General features: G+C 44.3%; 1 protein-coding gene across 1 annotated transcript in view; it reads left to right on the forward strand.

The window, feature by feature from the left end:
* The window catches only part of GTF2F2 (general transcription factor IIF subunit 2), a 68,529-nt gene extending 54,004 nt beyond the window's left edge, over positions 1-14,525 (forward strand). The window contains exon 9 of the mRNA XM_081861046.1: positions 13,876-14,525. Within this exon, the coding sequence (XP_081717172.1) occupies positions 13,876-13,995 (120 nt within the window). The 3' untranslated portion in view covers positions 13,996-14,525. The remainder of the gene's footprint in view (positions 1-13,875) is intronic.
* Positions 14,526-18,184: the final 3,659 nt, after the last annotated feature.

An 18,184-nucleotide genomic window follows, 5' to 3' on the forward strand; every position in this document is an offset into this window, starting at 1 on the left:
ATAGGGTCAACAGAGCTTGAATGGTCCGCAAGAGATTCAGTAAGGAGCCACAATAATAGCCCTGGCTAAGTTTGTGCCTGATGTACAACATCAACAAACCTGGGATAGCTCAGATAGCATGAGACTCTTAATCTCTGGGTCATGGGTTTGTGCCCCACGTTGGGCAAAATATTCCTGCATTGCAGGGGGTTGGATTAGATCAGGCACCCCCAAACTCAGCCCGCCAGATGTTTTGGTACTACAACTCCCATGATCCCTAGCTAACAGGACCAGTGGTCAGGGATGATGGGAATTGTAGTTCCAAAACAGCTGGAGGGCTGAGTTTGGGGGTGCCTGGATTAGATTATCCTCATGATCCATTCCAACTCTCTAATTTCATGATTCTATGGGTCTTCCTCATAAAGTTGTGCTTTGCAGGAAGAGCAACGCTTTCATTCTCATTCATGATCTCTTTTGAAACGGTTTGCCTTCTGTAAAAATAGGCATTCATGGCCTCTTTTTTAAAAAAATGTATATTATTGGATTTTTTAAAAAATGTCAGTTAACAATACTGAACACAAAAAACCTAGAAACACTTACTAAATATGAAATATGGAGCTTTGGCAAGTGTAAAAGGTAAGTATCACATAAGGATTGTAGTCTCCTCAATTCCAATATAGGCAGTCAAAGAAAGGTGTTGTTCCATAGTTTTTCTTCCATGTGATGTTGGCTGTTGGAAACCATGCTCAGTCAATTTTACAAAGTCAATAAAGGGATACCATGCTGTGTAGAAAGTGTTGGTTTCTTCCCTGATGTGGCGCTTCCTTTGTAGAACGGTTAATTTGTCCATAAATGTCCCATTCTTGTGAGAACCAGGCTTCAAACAGGTTTGTACCTAGAGATTTCCAGTATTTTGCTATCACTAATTTAACTGCTGTTAGTAAGTGCTGAATGAGCTTTGAGAATGAGAAATGCTGAAGAACGTGTCCCATTCAGTCCCACCGAACCTTGGGCCTGTGTGTTGCACCATATTGACCCGAGATGTGCTTACATCAAAGGAACATAAAACTGCAAAAAGAGATTGCCAGTTCAAGCAATCAAATGCATTAACTGCATCTCAAGTTAATATAACAGTAGGTTCTGAACATAACTGACCCTCCCAAAATTGTATTGCAGCGTCATCTATTAGGAAATGCTATATAGATCTTTGTTTTATGAATTGAACCATTTGTCAGCCAGGAGTTGTGTAGCAGGCCTTTAAGAAAAATTTCCCATTAGGCCCACTCTAAAGTGCAAATTTTGACAGCGAGTCTGATCCTGCACATCTTCAAGCTGCAACTTTGTCAGATGGCTCTGTTCTTCATACTAAATTCCATGTCTATTTGCTGTTGTGGATACACTGGGTGAAGTGAAAAATATTCTTAGTGGTTTTAATGCCTTATCCCAGTCATCAGCTAATTCTTTTTTAATTAAAGCAATCAAGGCTGCTGTGTCAATTGCGCCTTCCAGTCTCTCTGGGTTGTTGTTTTCATTATGCTGAGGCTGCGTCACCATATTGGGCTTGACAGAGGCCTGTTATTGCGGTTCTTCAATAGTGTGAGACGGAAGTGAAAATCAGTCGTCCACAGTGTTGTTTTGTAATTCTTGGATCCACAGTGTTGTTTTGTAATTCTTGGATTCACAGCCCACCTGGAGCTATTGAGTATCACAGAACTGTAGAATTGGAAGGGACCCCAGTGGTCCATCTAGTCCAACCCCCTGCAATGCAGGAATCTCAACTAAAGCAAACATGGCAGATGACATACAGACATCCCTGTCATCTTGGGAAAAAGTGACAAGTGGGGTACAGCAGCGTTCTGTCCTGGGCCCATTGTTGTTCAACGCCTATATAAATGACTTGGATGAAGGAATTGAGGTGATGCTCATCAAATTTGCAGATGACACCAAAGTGGGAAGTTGTAGCTAAGACCACAGAAGACAGAACCGGGATTCAAAATGACCTTAACGGATTGCAGAGCTGGGCCCAAGCTAACGGAATGAATTTCAGTAGGGACAAATGTAAGGTTCTGCACTTAGGCAAGAAGAACCAGCTGCACAAATATAATATGGGGGACACCTGGCTTGCTAGTAGTACATGTGAAAAGGATCGAGGGATTTTAGTAAACCACAAGCTTAACATGAGTCATCAGTGATATGCAGCAGCAAAAAAAGCTAATGCTGTGCTCGGTTGCTTCAACAAAAGTGATAGTACCGCTCTGTTCCACCTTTGACCATACCTGGGATACTGTGTCCAATTCTGGGCACCACAGTTTAAGAAAGATGTTGACAAGCTGCAACATTTGCCAAGGAGGGCAACCAAGATGATCGAGGGTATGGAAAACAAGCCTTGTGAGCAGTGGTTGAAGGAGGTATATTTAGCCTAGAAAAGAGGGAAGTGAGAGGACACATGATAACCATCTTCAAATATCTGAAGGGCTGTCACATGGAAGAGGGAACACACTTTTTTCTCTCCTGCTCTGGAGGGTAGAACTTGAACCAGTGGCTTCAAGTTACAAGAAAGGAGATTCTGAGTAAACATCAGGGAGAACTTTCTGACAGGAAGAGCTGTTCAACAGTGGAATGGTCTTCCTCAGGAGGCTGTGGACTCTCCTTCCTTGGAGGTTTTTAAGCAGAGGTTGGGTGGCCACCTGTCATGGATGGTGTAGTTGAGATTCCTGCATTGTGGGGGGTTGGACAAGGTGCCCCTTGGGATCCCTTCCAATTCATCAAGCCTTGTTGTTGTTGTTTAGTCGTTTAGTCGTGTCCGACTCTTTGTCACCCCATGGACCAGAGCACGCCAGGCACTCCTGTCTTCCACTGCCTCCCGCAGTTTAGTCAAACTCATGCTGGTAGCTTCAAGAACACTGTCCAACCATCTTGTCCTCTGTCGTCCCCTTCTCCTTGTGCCCTCCATCTTTCCCAGCATCTGGGTCTTTTCCAGGGAGTCTTCTCTTCTCATGAGGTGGCCAAAGTCTTGGAGCCTCAGCTTCACGATCTGTCCTTCCGGTGAGCATTCAGGGCTGATTTCCTTCAGAATGGAGAGGTTGGATCTTCTTGCAGTCCATGGGACTCTCAAGAGTCTCCTCCAGCACCATAATTCAAAAGCATCAATTCTTTGGTGATCAGCCTTCTTTATGGTCCAGCTCTCACTTTCATACATCACTACTGGGAAAACCATAGCTTTAACTATAGTTCTGTAATTCTTTGATTCTGTGATAAATGCTTTGAGTACTCCAAAGTGTGTCCAAACGCTTCTGTGAATCCTTCTGTCATCCTGAGACATTTATATTTCTCACTTGTATTTATCATCCTTGTAATATCTGAAAAGTAATACTCAGGGCTTGAATGTTTATGAACTCTTTAGCTCCCCAGAATATGCTCTTATTATGCTGTATGAACAGCTTACACTTTATTTAAAAATCTGTATTGAGGATCATTAATAGCTTTCTTGTAACCAAATGCATTTTTATAAAATGCATTTTTGGCAGTCTTCTGTGCTGCAAGTGCAATCTTATTGCCTTTATCACCAATCTGTTTTCTCGAAAAAAACAAAACCTAACTATCAAGGGAGCAATTTAAACAGGAACAATTTAACAAGCATACTTTTAAAAGCAAGAGTGTGAAAGTACTTTTCTATGGATTTGAACAAATAACAAATCTTAACAAATCTTGTGGTTAACTCTTAAGCCAACATTTACAAAAATGTTGGGAATTGGTTTGGTGGCAAATTCAGGAACCGCAAGATAGACATTATGGGGTTCTATCCTGGCCAGGTTCTTCTGGGCCTCCTAGTTCACACTTTTTGTCCTTGGAGAATTCCAGAGAACTTTTCTCTGGGATGAGAATTGTCCCCAGAATACCAAATGGAAAGGGACTAAAAAGCTGTTGTGCCAAGTTTCCATGGAAAATGGCCAAGTATTGTCATTATCCATAAGCCTGGAGTTAATGCCAGACTTTAGATCACAGACATATGTTTTTAAAATGAATTGTACCTTGGGACGTGGGTGGTGCTGTGGTCTAAACTACTGAGCCTCTTGGGCTTGTCAATCAGAAGGTCAGTGGTTCAAATCCCAGTGACGGGGCGAGCTCCCATTGCTCTGTCCCAGTTCCTTCAAAACACAACCAAACCCTTTGTCGCATATATACAAAACTGATAACAACACAAACGTAACAGGCTGTATGTAACTATATAAATTCTTTTTGAAAAAATAAAAAAATAAAATGAATTGTACCACATAAAATTCACCTCACATGATAAAGGCCATGTTCTTCCACATGTTTGTTTGCTGCATGTGGTGATCTTCCTCTCTAGAGGCATCTGTTGGGGGGAAATAAGATCTGTGACCCACATATGGGTAATTAACAAGAGAATTGGCCAGATTCCTGGATTCTCTCCAGCAGGAGAGAGGCTGCAGCAAAGTTTAAAACAGTTGCAGAGTTCAGCAGAAGCATAGCTTGGGAATGTAGGTTGTTAGACCCCTTTTCATATCATGTTTCACTTCTAGTGGTTGCCCCTCTCTCTACCCCTCTGACAATGAACAGACCACACAACTGTTAAGTAAGTTTAAAAGCTTTACTGACAAAATCCAAAGGTCTGGTTCACACGTTATTCCATGTAGCAGCAAAAAGAACACAGGTACAGAATACAGAAAGATTATTACAAGCATGCGTTCTGAACTTGGAGCAAATTCAGACATGTCCTTTCTGGTTGGTTATATGGCATGAAGAGTGAGGAAAGTAAAGTGAATAAGAAGCATGACCTGAGTCTAGCAATGCAACTCTGTGGTCTTAACCCCTTCATGCACTAACTAACACTCATGCATAGTTATGTTTGACAGCAATTTCGTACAGCATTCCTCATCTTTTGCTCTCCCAGAACAGCCTGCTCTGCTCTGTCCAGAAATTTTTCATCTTCCCTGATAGCTCAAAGTGCCTCAAGGAGTTGTGCCTTTTCCTCCAGCAGGGCAGCCACTCGCTGCTGGTAAAACTGTGTAATTCCTCAGGTAGAAAAACAAACAAGCCACTGGCACGGCTGGTCACTGCAGCAGCTCTCGCTGTCCATGTCCCTTGCTCCTATGCACTCCAACACAACACTTCAGCTTTTTCCTGCGAAACACCTTCACAAACACCCCTGTTTGCAATCTCCCAGAGATGTAGAAATGGGGTTTGCTAGCTCCATCTCACTTCCTTTCTCAGCAGTTGTTCCTCTCCCTCAGACCATGTGCTGTAGTTCAGCACATGGCCAGGAACACACAAAAGCACACAAGCAAGCCTTCTAACAGCAAGCATCCAGCCTTAGATAAGCAACCAGCCTTAGCCCCAGAGGCACAAGCTCACTTTGTTCTGTCTTTTCCACCAAGGCCTCTCAAATCTTCCAGTTTACTGGCCCTGTTTGCCAGCTCCCAGAGTCTGAGAACCAGGCTTCCTCTGCCTCGGCCCTCTAGATGTTTTGAGACTACAATTCCCATCATCCCTGACCACTGGTCCTGCTAGCTAGGGATGATGGGAGTTGTAGGCTAAAAAACATATGGAGGGCCGAGTTTGAGGAAGCCTACTGAGAACAGTTATGTAGAACCAAGTGAGTGGATTAGAGCAGGGATGTCCAACAGGTTGATCACAATCTACTGGTCGATCCCTGTGAGGCTTTGGTTGATCACGGTCGATCGCTGGCCCTTCCCCCTCGCCCTGCCCCGCCCTCCATCATTGTTGGAGAAGGGAAGACAGAGTTTACAAACTGAGGCTGTTTCCCCCCCAGCGATCCTTCGGTAAGATGCTGTTTCTCTTTGACCCCAAAATAATGTAAAAATGTTGCACCCCCAAAAAGCTAAGCAACTTATGCCTCCCGAGCCCCCTAAAGAAAACTTTGACCTGAACCCCTGAAAAATGGGGATAGATCACTGCCAGTTTTTAATTCTGTGCGTAGATCACAGTCTCTTGGAAGTTGGCCACCCCCGGATTAGAGAAAGGAAGGTTGGGTCATGTTGAGACAAGTTCATTGCTTTTCTTCTGATTGAAAGTTTTCTCAGCACTTGTTAAACAAGGTGAAATTAATCTTAGTATTCAAAGCTTTTGCTTAGCCAGTTTTCCAAGCCCTTTCAGTACTGTATTAAAATTAATTTCTAAGCACTTGCTTTTCCCAATTTAGCTACTCAAAATGTGCCCTTTTCTGCTGTCAGTTTGTTAGCTTTATCTTTGTATTCTTTTTCATCTCTGCAAAGTACCTGATTTGGCTGCTTTGTGCTTGACTGTCTGTTGATTACTAGATTAATTAGCTTGTAAAGCTGGCAGCTTGACAGACTAGGTTAATTTCATTTAGGCATTGTTAATGGTCCTCTTGGGCAATTTTATTTTGGCAGCATTTGTTCCTGACAGCTCAGGACTTTGTGGAAAGCATGGCCTCCATGGGGCTCTCCCTGAATAAATCTGGCCCTAAGCCAATGGCTTAGATCTGGTGTTTACCTCTGTCGGCGTGCGTGATCTGACACTAAGTTCCAATGGAACAAAAGAAGTGCCATGGTCAAATTACTTCCTGGTGCAACTAGACTTCTCTGCAGGGAAGTGGGACCAGTTTGATGGTGCCCCCCCCCGCCACTTAATGGATCCAAATGGCTTTCAGAGAGTGATAGCCTCTCAGCTGATTCCCTGGTGGCCCACTGGAATGTGGAGTTAACCAGGGCTATCGACTGTCTGGCTCTAAAGCACCCTCTCCAAATGCATGGAGCTCGAACGGTTCTGTGGTATTGCCCAGGTCTGAGGGCGATGAGATAATCACTGAGATGGCTAGAGTGACAGTAGTGAAATACTCATTCTGAATTGAACTGAACATCGAGCTTACCAAGTGGCAATGACAGAGGCAAAGAACACCTTCATTGCTTCTCCCATTGCATCAGCAGAAAACAGTTGCAGGAGACGCTTTCCGGTAGTTCGTAGAACCACCTTCGTCATCAGGGTCCAGTAAGAACTCCAAGTACTCCTGCAATGATTTTGCAAAGTTTTTTGCAGATAAAATTGGTTGAATCTGGAAGGCGGTAAATTCCACCATGGTAGCAAGGCCAGGGCGGGAGAGTGCCAGCTCTCTGTCTAGTCAAGTTGTAGGGAATCAATTTCAACCTGTTACCTCTGAGGATGTGGAGAGGCTGCTTGGATAAGTAAAACCAACCACCTTGCTTCTCAACCCTTTCCCATCCTGGGGTCCATGGGTTGGTGAATGCTTCCCTCTTGGAGGGAGCCTTCCCAGACCCCCTTAAAGAAGTGGTTATCAAACCACTTCTTTAAAAACAATAAAATCTTTGAACCCCACCACTATGGCCATCCAGTCTCTAGGGCAAGGTGATCGAGTGGGTGTCAAAGAAACAACTCCAGGCACGTCTGGACTATTTGGACCCCTTCCAAAAGTGAGGAGGAATTAAAGAACCTTTTATTGAGGGTAAAAGAGGAGAGCGCAAAATGTGGTTTGAAGCTCAACATTAAAAAACGAAGATCATGACCACTGGTCCCATCACTTCCTGGCAAATAGAAGGGGAAGAAATGGAGGCAGTGAGAGATTTTACTTTCTTGGGCTCCATGATCACTGCAGATAGTGACAGCAGCCACGAAATTAAAAGATGCCTGCTTTGATTTGAATTGATGCTTTTGAATTATGGTGCTGGAGGAGACTCTTGAGAGTCTCATGGACTGCAAGAAGAGGGCACAAGGAGAAGGGGACGACAGAGGACGAGATGGTTGGATAGTGTTCTTGAAGCTACCAGCATGAGTTTGACCAAACTGCGGGAGGCAGTGGAAGACAGGAGTGCCTGGCGTGCTCTGCTCTATGGGGTCACGAAGAATCGGACACGACTAAACGACTAAACAACAACAATGACGATCATGGGAACGTCCTGTGTGGGTGTCTGGCGGCAGGATGGGTGGATGGAGGTTCGTTGATGGAGGTTGGATCACAACAAAACTGAAGTACTGTTTCTTGGAGACAGAGAACGAACAGGTGCAGGGGATTCCCTGGTCCTGAATGGGGTAACTGTGCCCCTGAAAGACCAGATGTGAAGCCTGGGAGTCATTCCGGACTCACAGCTTTCCATTGTGGCATAGGGCAACTGTCTACCAGTTCCATCTGGTATGCCAGCTGAGACCCGGCATACCGATGGAGTTGAGAGTGGTACATGGCCTGGTTATCTCTTGAACTTATGCAATGCACTCCGCATGGGGCTACCTTTCAAGGTGACTCAGAAACAACCAACCCAGAATGTGGGTGCCAGACTGGTGACTGGTAGTGGCTGCTGGGACCATATAACACTGGTCCTGAAAGATCCACATTGACTCCCAGTACGCTTCCAAGCACAATTTAAAGTGTTGGCGCTGGCCTTTAAAGCTCTAAATGGCTTTGGCCTTGTATACTTGAAGGGCCCTGTATACCTCAGCCCAGACACTTGAGGTCCAGCACCGAGGGCCTTCTGGTGGTCCTCTCACAGTGAGATGTGAAGTTATAGGGAACCAGGCAGAGGGCCTTCTCAGTAGTGGTACCTACCCTGTGGAATGCCTTCCCATCAGATGTCAAACAAATAAACTGATGACTTTTAGAAGACATCTGAAGTCAGCCCCGTTTAGGGAAGTTTGATGCTTTATTGTGATTTTTTAATTTGTTGAAAGCCACCCAGATTGGCTGGGACAATCTGTTGTTGTTGTTGTTGTTGTTGTTGTTGTTGTTGTTGTTGTTGTTGTTGTTAAATGTCACCCAACAGAATTTGTATCAGTGTGCTTCCACTGCACATAAAGATTGGGGCCCAGTGAGCAGATCCTGTTAATCCTATTGATTTCATTGGGATTTACTACCAAATAAGTGTTCATAATATTACTGCAGTCTTTGGATTGCATCCAGTTAATCTCTTCTCAGAGCAGACCTGTTTGAATTCGTAGACCAATATTAGTCATGCCTATTCAGAGGCAGTAAACAATGGCATGGTGGGGTTATACTGCCCTCTTATGCCTGAAGGCAGGAGATGCAGTGAGATCTTTGTCAGCAACCATCAGCTAACACCTCAGTCCATTTCTTGACTTGGCCCAGAGTGGCTGTGTGTTCTTAATCCTCCCATCAGTCCACAATCAGAATTGTTAATGGTTATTTGTGCCTCCTTATGTTAGTCAGTGTCAGAGTGAGTATATAGTCTCTGTTCTACTGTATATTGCATGATTAGTCACATGATAATAGACTGGAGTGACAGCTCTTTCTGACTTTGAGTGGTAGACTCCAGTTGCTGATTTTTGACAGGGGAAGCTGGGAGGGTCAACACAGCTAATATATTGCAAAGCAAGAGAATAAAATGTGCATCTTGGAAAGTTCTACGGGTAACACACTCTTCTCATTCTACACTCTGCTTCTTTGAGCTCTGGAGCCACAAAGGGTTTAAAAGGATCTGAAATCACATTGGTATCAGATGACTTTTCAGGAGCTAATACCCTTTGACGCCTCTAGGTACTGCATGAGGATCTGAAGCGACACTGGCAACCTAATTATGAATTGCTTCATGAATTTTCATAAGGATGTAAAGGTTTTCCACGGAAGTGACCCTGCAGTATTTATATTTGGAGGCATTTCCAGGGGTATCACAGCACCCAAATTTGCTTTCTTGAACAGCTGCAGTCCAAAATGAATGAATCAATAGAACTGCAGTAAGCATTCATCAGAGAGTTGAAGGGCTGCTCTTTGTAGAGCACTAAGATGACCATGTGTTTTTCAAGTTTCATGAGGCACAATTGCTTCTCTTTTTTACCATTGTTTCACCTGGGGCCTGAAGTCACCTCCCCATAGAGCACATCCTTGGGGATCCTGCCATCTTCCATTCTGTGGACATGACCAAGCCAGTGTAGACATTGCTGAGGCAGAAGTGTGACCATGCTGGGAATGTGGGCTTGGGAGAGCAAATATTTATGAGTCTGTTGTGCCAAAACCTTGCTGACACAGTGCTTATGGAAGGCACTGAGGCGTCGCTCCTGTCGGTTGTAAGTTGCCCGGGACCCACTTCCATAAAGCAGTGCACTCAACACACAAGCTTGCTATGCCTTCATATTGGTTTTGGTCGTTAGCATCACATTCTCCCAGACCCTTTTGGAGAGGTGAGCCATTGCCGGAGCTGCCTTGCCAATACACTTGTCCAGCTCAGCATCAGTGGAGAGGTTTCTGGTTATGGTGGAGCCCAGGTAGACAAAATTGTCTGTCACCTCAAGCGTGTGATCACCAAAGCTGATGCATGGAGTGCTGGCAATGTCCTGACCCAAGATGTTGGCCTTGGGTCAGGCTGATGGTGAGGAAGCACTTGCAAAGTCTTCCTAGACCATCGTAGATGCTACCAAGCAGGGAAACGCCTGCGTTTTTGTGGATCCCATGAAGCATATATTATTTCACTCAGTACGTACCAGAACCTCCACGGAAAACTTGGGTGGGCTTCTGAAAGGCATGAGACTATTAATCTCAACGTTGTGGGTTCAAGTCTCATATTGGGCAAAAGATTCTTGCGTTGCAGGGAGTTGAACTAGATGATGCTTGTGATCCTTTCCAACGCTACAATTCTATGATTCTAAGTGTTTATCAAACTCACTTTTCAGAGTTTTTGCCAGGGCTGATTACCGTATTTTTCGCACCATAGGACGCACCGGACAATAGGACACACCTTGTTTTAGAGGGGGGAGAACAAGAAAAAAAAAATCTCCCCCCTTCTGCCCAGCGCCCCTTCAGCGAAGCGGCAGGAGGCGCTGCGCAGAGAGGGGGAGAATTTCCCCCCTCTTGTTTTCCCGCTCTAAAACAAGGTGCCGTTCAGGCGGCTACCTTGGAAGCCTGGAGAGCGAGAGGGGTCGGTGCGCAACGACCCCTCTCGCTCTCCAGGCTTCAGGTTCCTTTCGACCTGCTCTTTGGGGCTGGCGGGGGGAAGCCCACCACCAGCCCCAAAGAGCAGGTCAGGGAGCAGCGGAAAGGCGCAGCGGAGAGGCTGCTGCCATAGTCGTGCGTCACCTCTCCAGCTGGGAGAGAGTAAGCGGGGCTTCTTTAGCCCCATACGGCTCTCCCAGCTGGAGAGGTGGCGCGTGGTTAAAGAGGCTCCTGCCATAGCCACGCGTCACCTCTCCAGCCAGGAGAGGGTCGGGGGGGGGGCTGCTTTAGCCCCGCGCGTACTCTCCCGGCTGGAGAGGTGATGCGCGGCTATAGAGGCTCCTGCCATAGAGAGGGTCGCGGGGCTATGGCGTCTTCGCTCCATAGGACGCACACACATTTCCCCTTCATTCTTGAAGGGGAAAAAGTGCGTCCTATAGAGCGAAAAATACGGTACTTGCCTCTGGGCTCTGGCCTTCATCTGCAGGCACTGCGCATGTCTTCTAGTTGCCTAACTGGTGTAGCCGGCTTATATTTTCACTAGAAATTTGAAAATACCCATGTGACCTTACAATGCAGTTAGTGTGTTTTCTAGCAAGGTGGCCAACTATTTATCAAACTCCATGCCTCTTTGGCAGGGATGTGAAGGCTTAGTGTTGATTGCAAAGGGGTGGATCTCTTCCATGGGGTCCACAATTTTTTTCCTTAATGTGGAAAGATGCCTCAGTGTCAAAATTGTACCTTAGGCAGCCTTACTGGAGAATTAGTCAAGGCGGACCAGGTTGCAGAACAGTCACTTAGGACAGCATGTCTAGATGCCCTGGAAGAAGCCATGGTGCAGTCATCGCCAAGTCGGTTATTTCCAATAACCACGACAAACTTGGCCAGAATACGGCAATAAGTACCACTATATTGCGTACTTCCTACACCCTTTTGCACCATCAGTGGCAGAAAGGCACACTTGAAGCCTATGGTGAGTGCAGAGCAGTGGTTGAGAATGGTGCCTTCTATTACTTGCAGTTTTCCCTCTTGAAAATCTTTTTTGGATGCTCATATGATGAGTTGCTGCCACCTGGTGGTGGGAGGATATTGTATGAATAATCCTTGCAGCAGTGAAATGCTAAAACATGCTGAAAACAGATCTAACATTAAGTGTAGTGCAAGTGGTTTGAGCAGACATTTGCTGCTCTGAATACGCTGTAGAATCTATGTTCAAACTGCATCCACCACGATTACAATGCTTTCTGTATTCACCCAGAAAGGAAATGAAATGACACATCAGAAGCTTGTCATTCATGGACCTCCTGCTCCAGAGCTGATACACACTTTATTTTCTTCCTGTGTCACAGGCCTGTAACCACAGGGAGGCATTGTGGGGCAAAACCCGTCCTGGATTAGACTGGCCACAGTAGGTCACCCAGTCTCTCCAACCACCACCTTGACACTTATGGGGTGACCTGGGGTAACAACTGCCCCCAACCCCATTAGAAGACTAGACTGGAAATCCTTCAGATACCCTACATTAATTCACTTTGCAATATGTTTTCTGTTTCTCATATTTTCTTTTTATCGTTTTCCAAGACTAAAGGAAACATTACCTGATCCTAAGCATGTTTACTTGGAAGTTATCTCACTATATTCATAGGTTTGCAGCCTAAATATTCTATTTATACACTGAAGTTACCATGACTGTAATTTTGAAGGAAAGTCTAGAACCATGAGCTCATCTTTTTGCCCAGAGGAGAAGGTGATAAGGAAAATGGTGCAGGAAGGGTTGACAAGCTTGTGTCTGCCATGTTGTGGTTTCCTTCCAAACTGTAGCCAGAGCAGTTGCATTGTGCAGGCAGTGGTAGCGGCCTGGGAGATAGAAAGCTGCCTTATACTGGTCCATTTAGCTCAGTAATGGCAACAATGAACAGCAGCCCCGCTTGAGGATTTCAGGCAGGAATTTCCCCCCGTCCTGCTTAGCGGTGCTGGGGACTGAACTTGGTACCTTCTGCAGATGCCCCATCACAGAGCTGTAGCCTTCACAGCACTAAGGCCAGAGTTGCGCCTCTGCCTGCTCTTGGCGATTATAAAAGGTAAAGGACCATTAGGTCCAGTTGTGGCCAACTCTGGGGTTGTGGCGGTGCTCATCTCGCTTTATTGGCCGAGGGAGCCGGCGTACAGCTTCCGGGACATGTGGCCAGCATGATTAAGCCGCTTCTGGCGAACCAGAGCAGCGCACGGAAACACCGTTCACCTTCCCGCCGGAGCGGTACCTATTTATCTACTTGCACTTTGACATGCTTTCGAACTGCTAGGTTGGCAGGAGCAGGGACCGAGCAACGGGAGCTCACCCCGTCGCGGGGATTCGAACTGCCGACCATCTGATCGGCAAGCCCTAGGTTCTGTGGTTTAACCCACAGCACCACCTGCGTCCCTCTTGGCGATTAAGCTCTGCTTGCACAAAGGCAGCAGGCAGAGGCTCCCCTTCCTCTTTGCTGTTGTGCTTAGATAAGCGATAACATCTCTCTGTACTTAACTGCATATGAACTTCAGGTGACTGGCAGGTGGGTGTGGTTTGCCCCAAATGGCCTTGTGGGCCAAATTCATAGGCCTGGTGGACCTGATAAAGCCCACAGGCTGTTAAAAGACATTTGTCGCAGACACACACAGCCCTGTGGAACAGCTGTTGCCTTATCACTGCAACACCTGAACTACCTTAGTCTGCATTCCGGAGCATATTACCTGTGTTTAAGAATCTTCATCTTTTGTGGCTCTGCAGTTCTGTTCTTCCCATGAACATATGCTTGATACTCTTAAACAAAACCATTGCAATTAAAGGATTTACATGGAAGGTAAGCAGAGCCTAATTCTGCGTGCAGATGAAAATTCCATTATTAAACTGTTAAGCAGCAATTTCTGGCCTAGCCTAGTTTATTTTAGTACCATCCTTATCACTAATGTAAAATAGCCTGATATTAATATCAAATTAAATATTTTCTTTTCCTTTTTTTCAGAGCTACTTGAAAGAAATTTTAAGAGAAATAGGTATCTACAACGTTAAGGGAACACACAAAAACACGTGGGAACTTAAGCCAGAATACAGGCATTACCAAGGAGAAGATAAGAGCGATTAGCATAATTGTTAAGCCAGCAAGAAAGTTGTCAATTGTGGGAGCAGGAAGAGTTGCTGAACTGTTCACCCTTAAGATGCTAAGTGTTGATAACTTTTAAGAAGTCTAGCTTCATTAAAAAAGATTCTGCAAGAAACATATTTTGGTTCTGCAAACATATTATTTAAAGAATAAACATGCATTAGGTTTCTTTGTAATAATTGGCCTTTTATCATTTTTATTTTTTTACATTTTGTAAAAATATAACGATGTTAGTAAGGACTGGTATTATTTATTGCAGAGATGTGTTTATTTCATTACTAAAATTCTGCATGGTCCTGACCATATTATGGGTTGCTGTCCAACTTTTTGAATTATGCCTTATTAAGAAATAGAAGTGGAACATAGTCTGAATAACTCCTGAAATGATGGGAATAATAAATTAATACAACTTGAAAGCATTTAAATACAGTAAGTAAAAATGACTTCTTTGTATTAAAATTATTTTGTTTCTGTATTAATAAAAGCAGTTTCTAATTTGTACAAACACAAAACACTTGTTCTTCTTCTTTTAGATTTAAAAAGTTCATGGTGGCTTTATGCCAGAAGGGTCAGCTGATCAGTATTCTACATGACCAGCCATTCTAGAAATTAGGAAGAGGCGGCTGCTGCTAAGAATTACTCAGTTCCTGAGTTCATATATTTGTTCTGTGGGACCTTCAAAATCCTGCACTTTTTCAGTAATGTAAACGTTCTTTTTACAAAAATCAGGAGACAATCAGACCTTCCTTAAGAACCAGTATAGGAGGTAAAAGATCTGTCTGAGCAGATAAGCAGAGGGATTTTTCACTTAATTTATTTTTCTTTGAGCAGCTGCAGATTGAAACTATAGAAGGAAGAGTTGGAGGGTAACTGACTCCTGTTTGTAACAGTGCCCAAGAGCAATATGTGCCCTCTTCAGTAACCTGGGACAAGAGACCAATGCACTTTTTAATCTTTATCCTGGGTCACAGTACCCTAGTTTGCATAAATCAGCTGAAGTTAGCCATGCTGTTAAGCTAAATTTGATTACCAGTTGTATTTGCACACCAAGGTGCTGTTACAAACATGCCCACAGTGCCGTCGTGGCTCAGGCTTTTGGAGAGACAGGTTAAAAAGCTTGTGCTTATCTTCATAGTCTACTGTTCTACCCGCAATCAAAGTTGTTAGTGTATGTAGACTTTTGAAATTTGGTCAGCTGCCTTGAATATCTTTTGTAGAAAAGCTGCTTTGGGCATCTGCTACCTTGGGGAACTGAATTGTTTAGGGTACTGCAAAAAGCTAAAGATGGTGGCAAGTGAAGCAGTATGCAAAATGTGTGTGCAGAGGCTCATAGATGTGGGTAACAAATATGAATCAACTGCAAAAATGGCAAAAGGGATGTGGGAAAAGGAAATTGAGAACCCTGGCCAAGGCTGTATCTGAAATGCTGAGATTAAGGTCACTGCTGAGGTGGAGTCTGGAGTAGCTTCAATGAAAAGCTGATTTCTGTGATAGTAGTTTCTGTCCACCCCCCACACCATGGGCCTCAAAACACTTTTTTCACATGAACCAAAGGTGTTGAATGAAGAGTGGTATAGATATGTAATAACTAAAACAAAAATACTTTAGCAGGCCATTGCTGCATCTAGTTTAATTCTGTCATTTCTGCTTGCATGCAAAACGTCTGCACTTTTGCTGTGCGTTTTTGGGTACACTCTGTGTAAATTACGTTACCATCAGAGCTAAAGGTGCTTCTGGTTTTGTAGCCAGAATATGATGGCAGGATGATTTTAACAACTGTTGAATTTTTTTTTAGCCTATCCAGTGCACAAATGCAGCAGACTTTGGGCTAAGAGGACAAACATATTGCACCTCTGCACTGCCCTCTTCTCTTGTAGATCATCCAAATTCTGTAGACTTAACACAAAAATGAGTTACTGACGGACATGAGTGGCCTTCCTTTTCATTTTGTATTAACTGATTGAATTGTAGTCTACAGGCAGTGGCTCCCCCCCCCCCCCGCTGAATCCTTCTCATGAACTGCTTTAATACCAGTCTGCAGGAAAGCTTTTATTCTGAAAAGTAGGGCTGAGCAGAGATTGATGTAAATTGCAACAAATCCATACCACAAACTAGTATGGTAGCAGAGTTTGCTTTTTTGTTGCACCAGCCACTGCTTTTTAAATAATGGCCCTGCTTCATTCTAGCAAGGTTATCTTTCAACACAGCTGGAAATAACCAAATAATCACACAACCCAGAACAAGAATTTAAACATTCACTTACATTTTGAACTACCTGAAACTTGTTAATAAGGGGGAGAAAGCCATTTCCTGTAATATGGTGGGGGTTGCCCACAGGACGTTCGTATAAATTTCTGGAAAACATGTGGCATATCTGCCATCCCTTCTCCCCCCTGGAGGGTCCCCCCCTTCTCCCCCCTACTGCCTTCTCCCCCCTGGAGGGTCCCCTCAACCTTCCAGAACAGATTTTGAGGTTACAGGAAGCTGTAAGGGGCAGAGTGGGCACAAGCATAGTGGGCCAGTAATTGAATTCTGTGCATAGGAATTTGTGTGTGTGGGGGGGGGGGGGGACAGACATCCTTTTAGGGACCAGTTTCTCAAAATCAAGTTAAACATGATGGGGGGGGGGGAGGAAAGGAGTCACTCCACACTGCCTGACAAAACTCTGCTTGCTTCAGCAGATAATTGGTCAAATTTTGTTTTGATGTAAAAGTAGTATCAGTGATACATCAACAAAAAATAGACCACAAGATGTACACAGTATCTGCAACCCCCTTTTCCATTCCCCCCCAAAAAAACAATGATTTTGCTCTGGGCAGCAAACATTCTGGTGTTACACTGTTTTTTTCATTCACAGGATGAAGCTGCTAGATGGGAAAGAGGGATAGAACAAGCACTGAAGCATCAAAGGGGAACCAAAATGGAAAACTTAAAAAGGATAACAAAACTGTACTACTAAACCGCAACACACATGCAAGACTATGTAGAAGTCTCAGGAATACACAGCCTAAGTATCTTTCTTAATACACTCTTGATACACAGCACAGCAAGCGGCCAATTAGCTGCTTGGCTACTTCCTCTACACGCCAGGTTTCCGATCTTTTTGGAAACAAGGATCCAAAACTGCTCTAGGCTCACAGTGCCAACCAGGAAGATTCCCAAACTACTGCTATCAGTATTTGTAGCACGCCAAGCCTCTCAAATGCACTTCTTGTTCTTTTGTCTATTAGGATGCAAACCAACAATCTTTATGGCTTCTACTACCCGTATAAATTTGTAGCAGGTTTTGTAGCTTTTGCCATTTTGAGATCATAACAGCCCTCCTGATTTGAAAACCATGTTGCATTTGCTTGGCTTTGACACGCTTCTTTAACCTTGCTCCAAGTGCAAAGTTCACTTCATATTATGCTTTGAACAATGTCATGTCAGGGGAGCAGAAAGTGGAACAATGGAAAAGGCACAGAGCTCTCATTTTTGCATCCTAGGGGAACCAATTTACTTTATCATGGCCTGTCAAGCAAACGTCTCCAGGACTCTGCAAACATCAGCAAAAACAGTATGATGCACATGTTGTCTACACTAATTCTTTGGACTAGTGCTTAAGGGTGCCATTACCACCACAACTAACCAATTTAGGCTTTGATAAACCACAAAGATTATTAATGTCCTGTGATTAAACCAGTATTACCTTTCCATTTTAAGTTATAATTACTTTGAACTACAGCCTCCTGTGTGCAGACTCCCTGCCTAAAATGCTTGTTTCTGCCACCAAAGATTGCTTTTCCACTTCTTCTGCCTTAGTCATAATTTGCCATGATAAACTGATGAAATCCATCTCTCCTTGACTGGTTCAGAACTCTAATCAGCAGTCTGTATTCAGTCTTCCAATTCTGTCCTCCAGCTAGCTATTGTGGTTTGTTGAACAGCAAGAAACTCTGTCCATTTCAGAATGAAAGCCTTCTTCTCTACTAATCATTTTCAGGTGTTTAGGAGCAAGTCAGTTGTAGCCGGCTGATCTTCCAGTTCTAGGTCACCAGTATTGGACGACAGTCTGACACATGCATTGGGCCAGGCTATGCTACTGAAGTCAAATATCCAAATGCACAAGAGCTACAAGAAGCTTGCTGAAGAACCCTGCCGAATGCATTAAACCAAGAGGCATTATCTATGC

Source organism: Podarcis erhardii (assembly GCF_964252035.2).
Source record: "Podarcis erhardii genome assembly, chromosome: 5".
NCBI classification, from domain to species: Eukaryota; Metazoa; Chordata; class Lepidosauria; order Squamata; family Lacertidae; genus Podarcis; species Podarcis erhardii.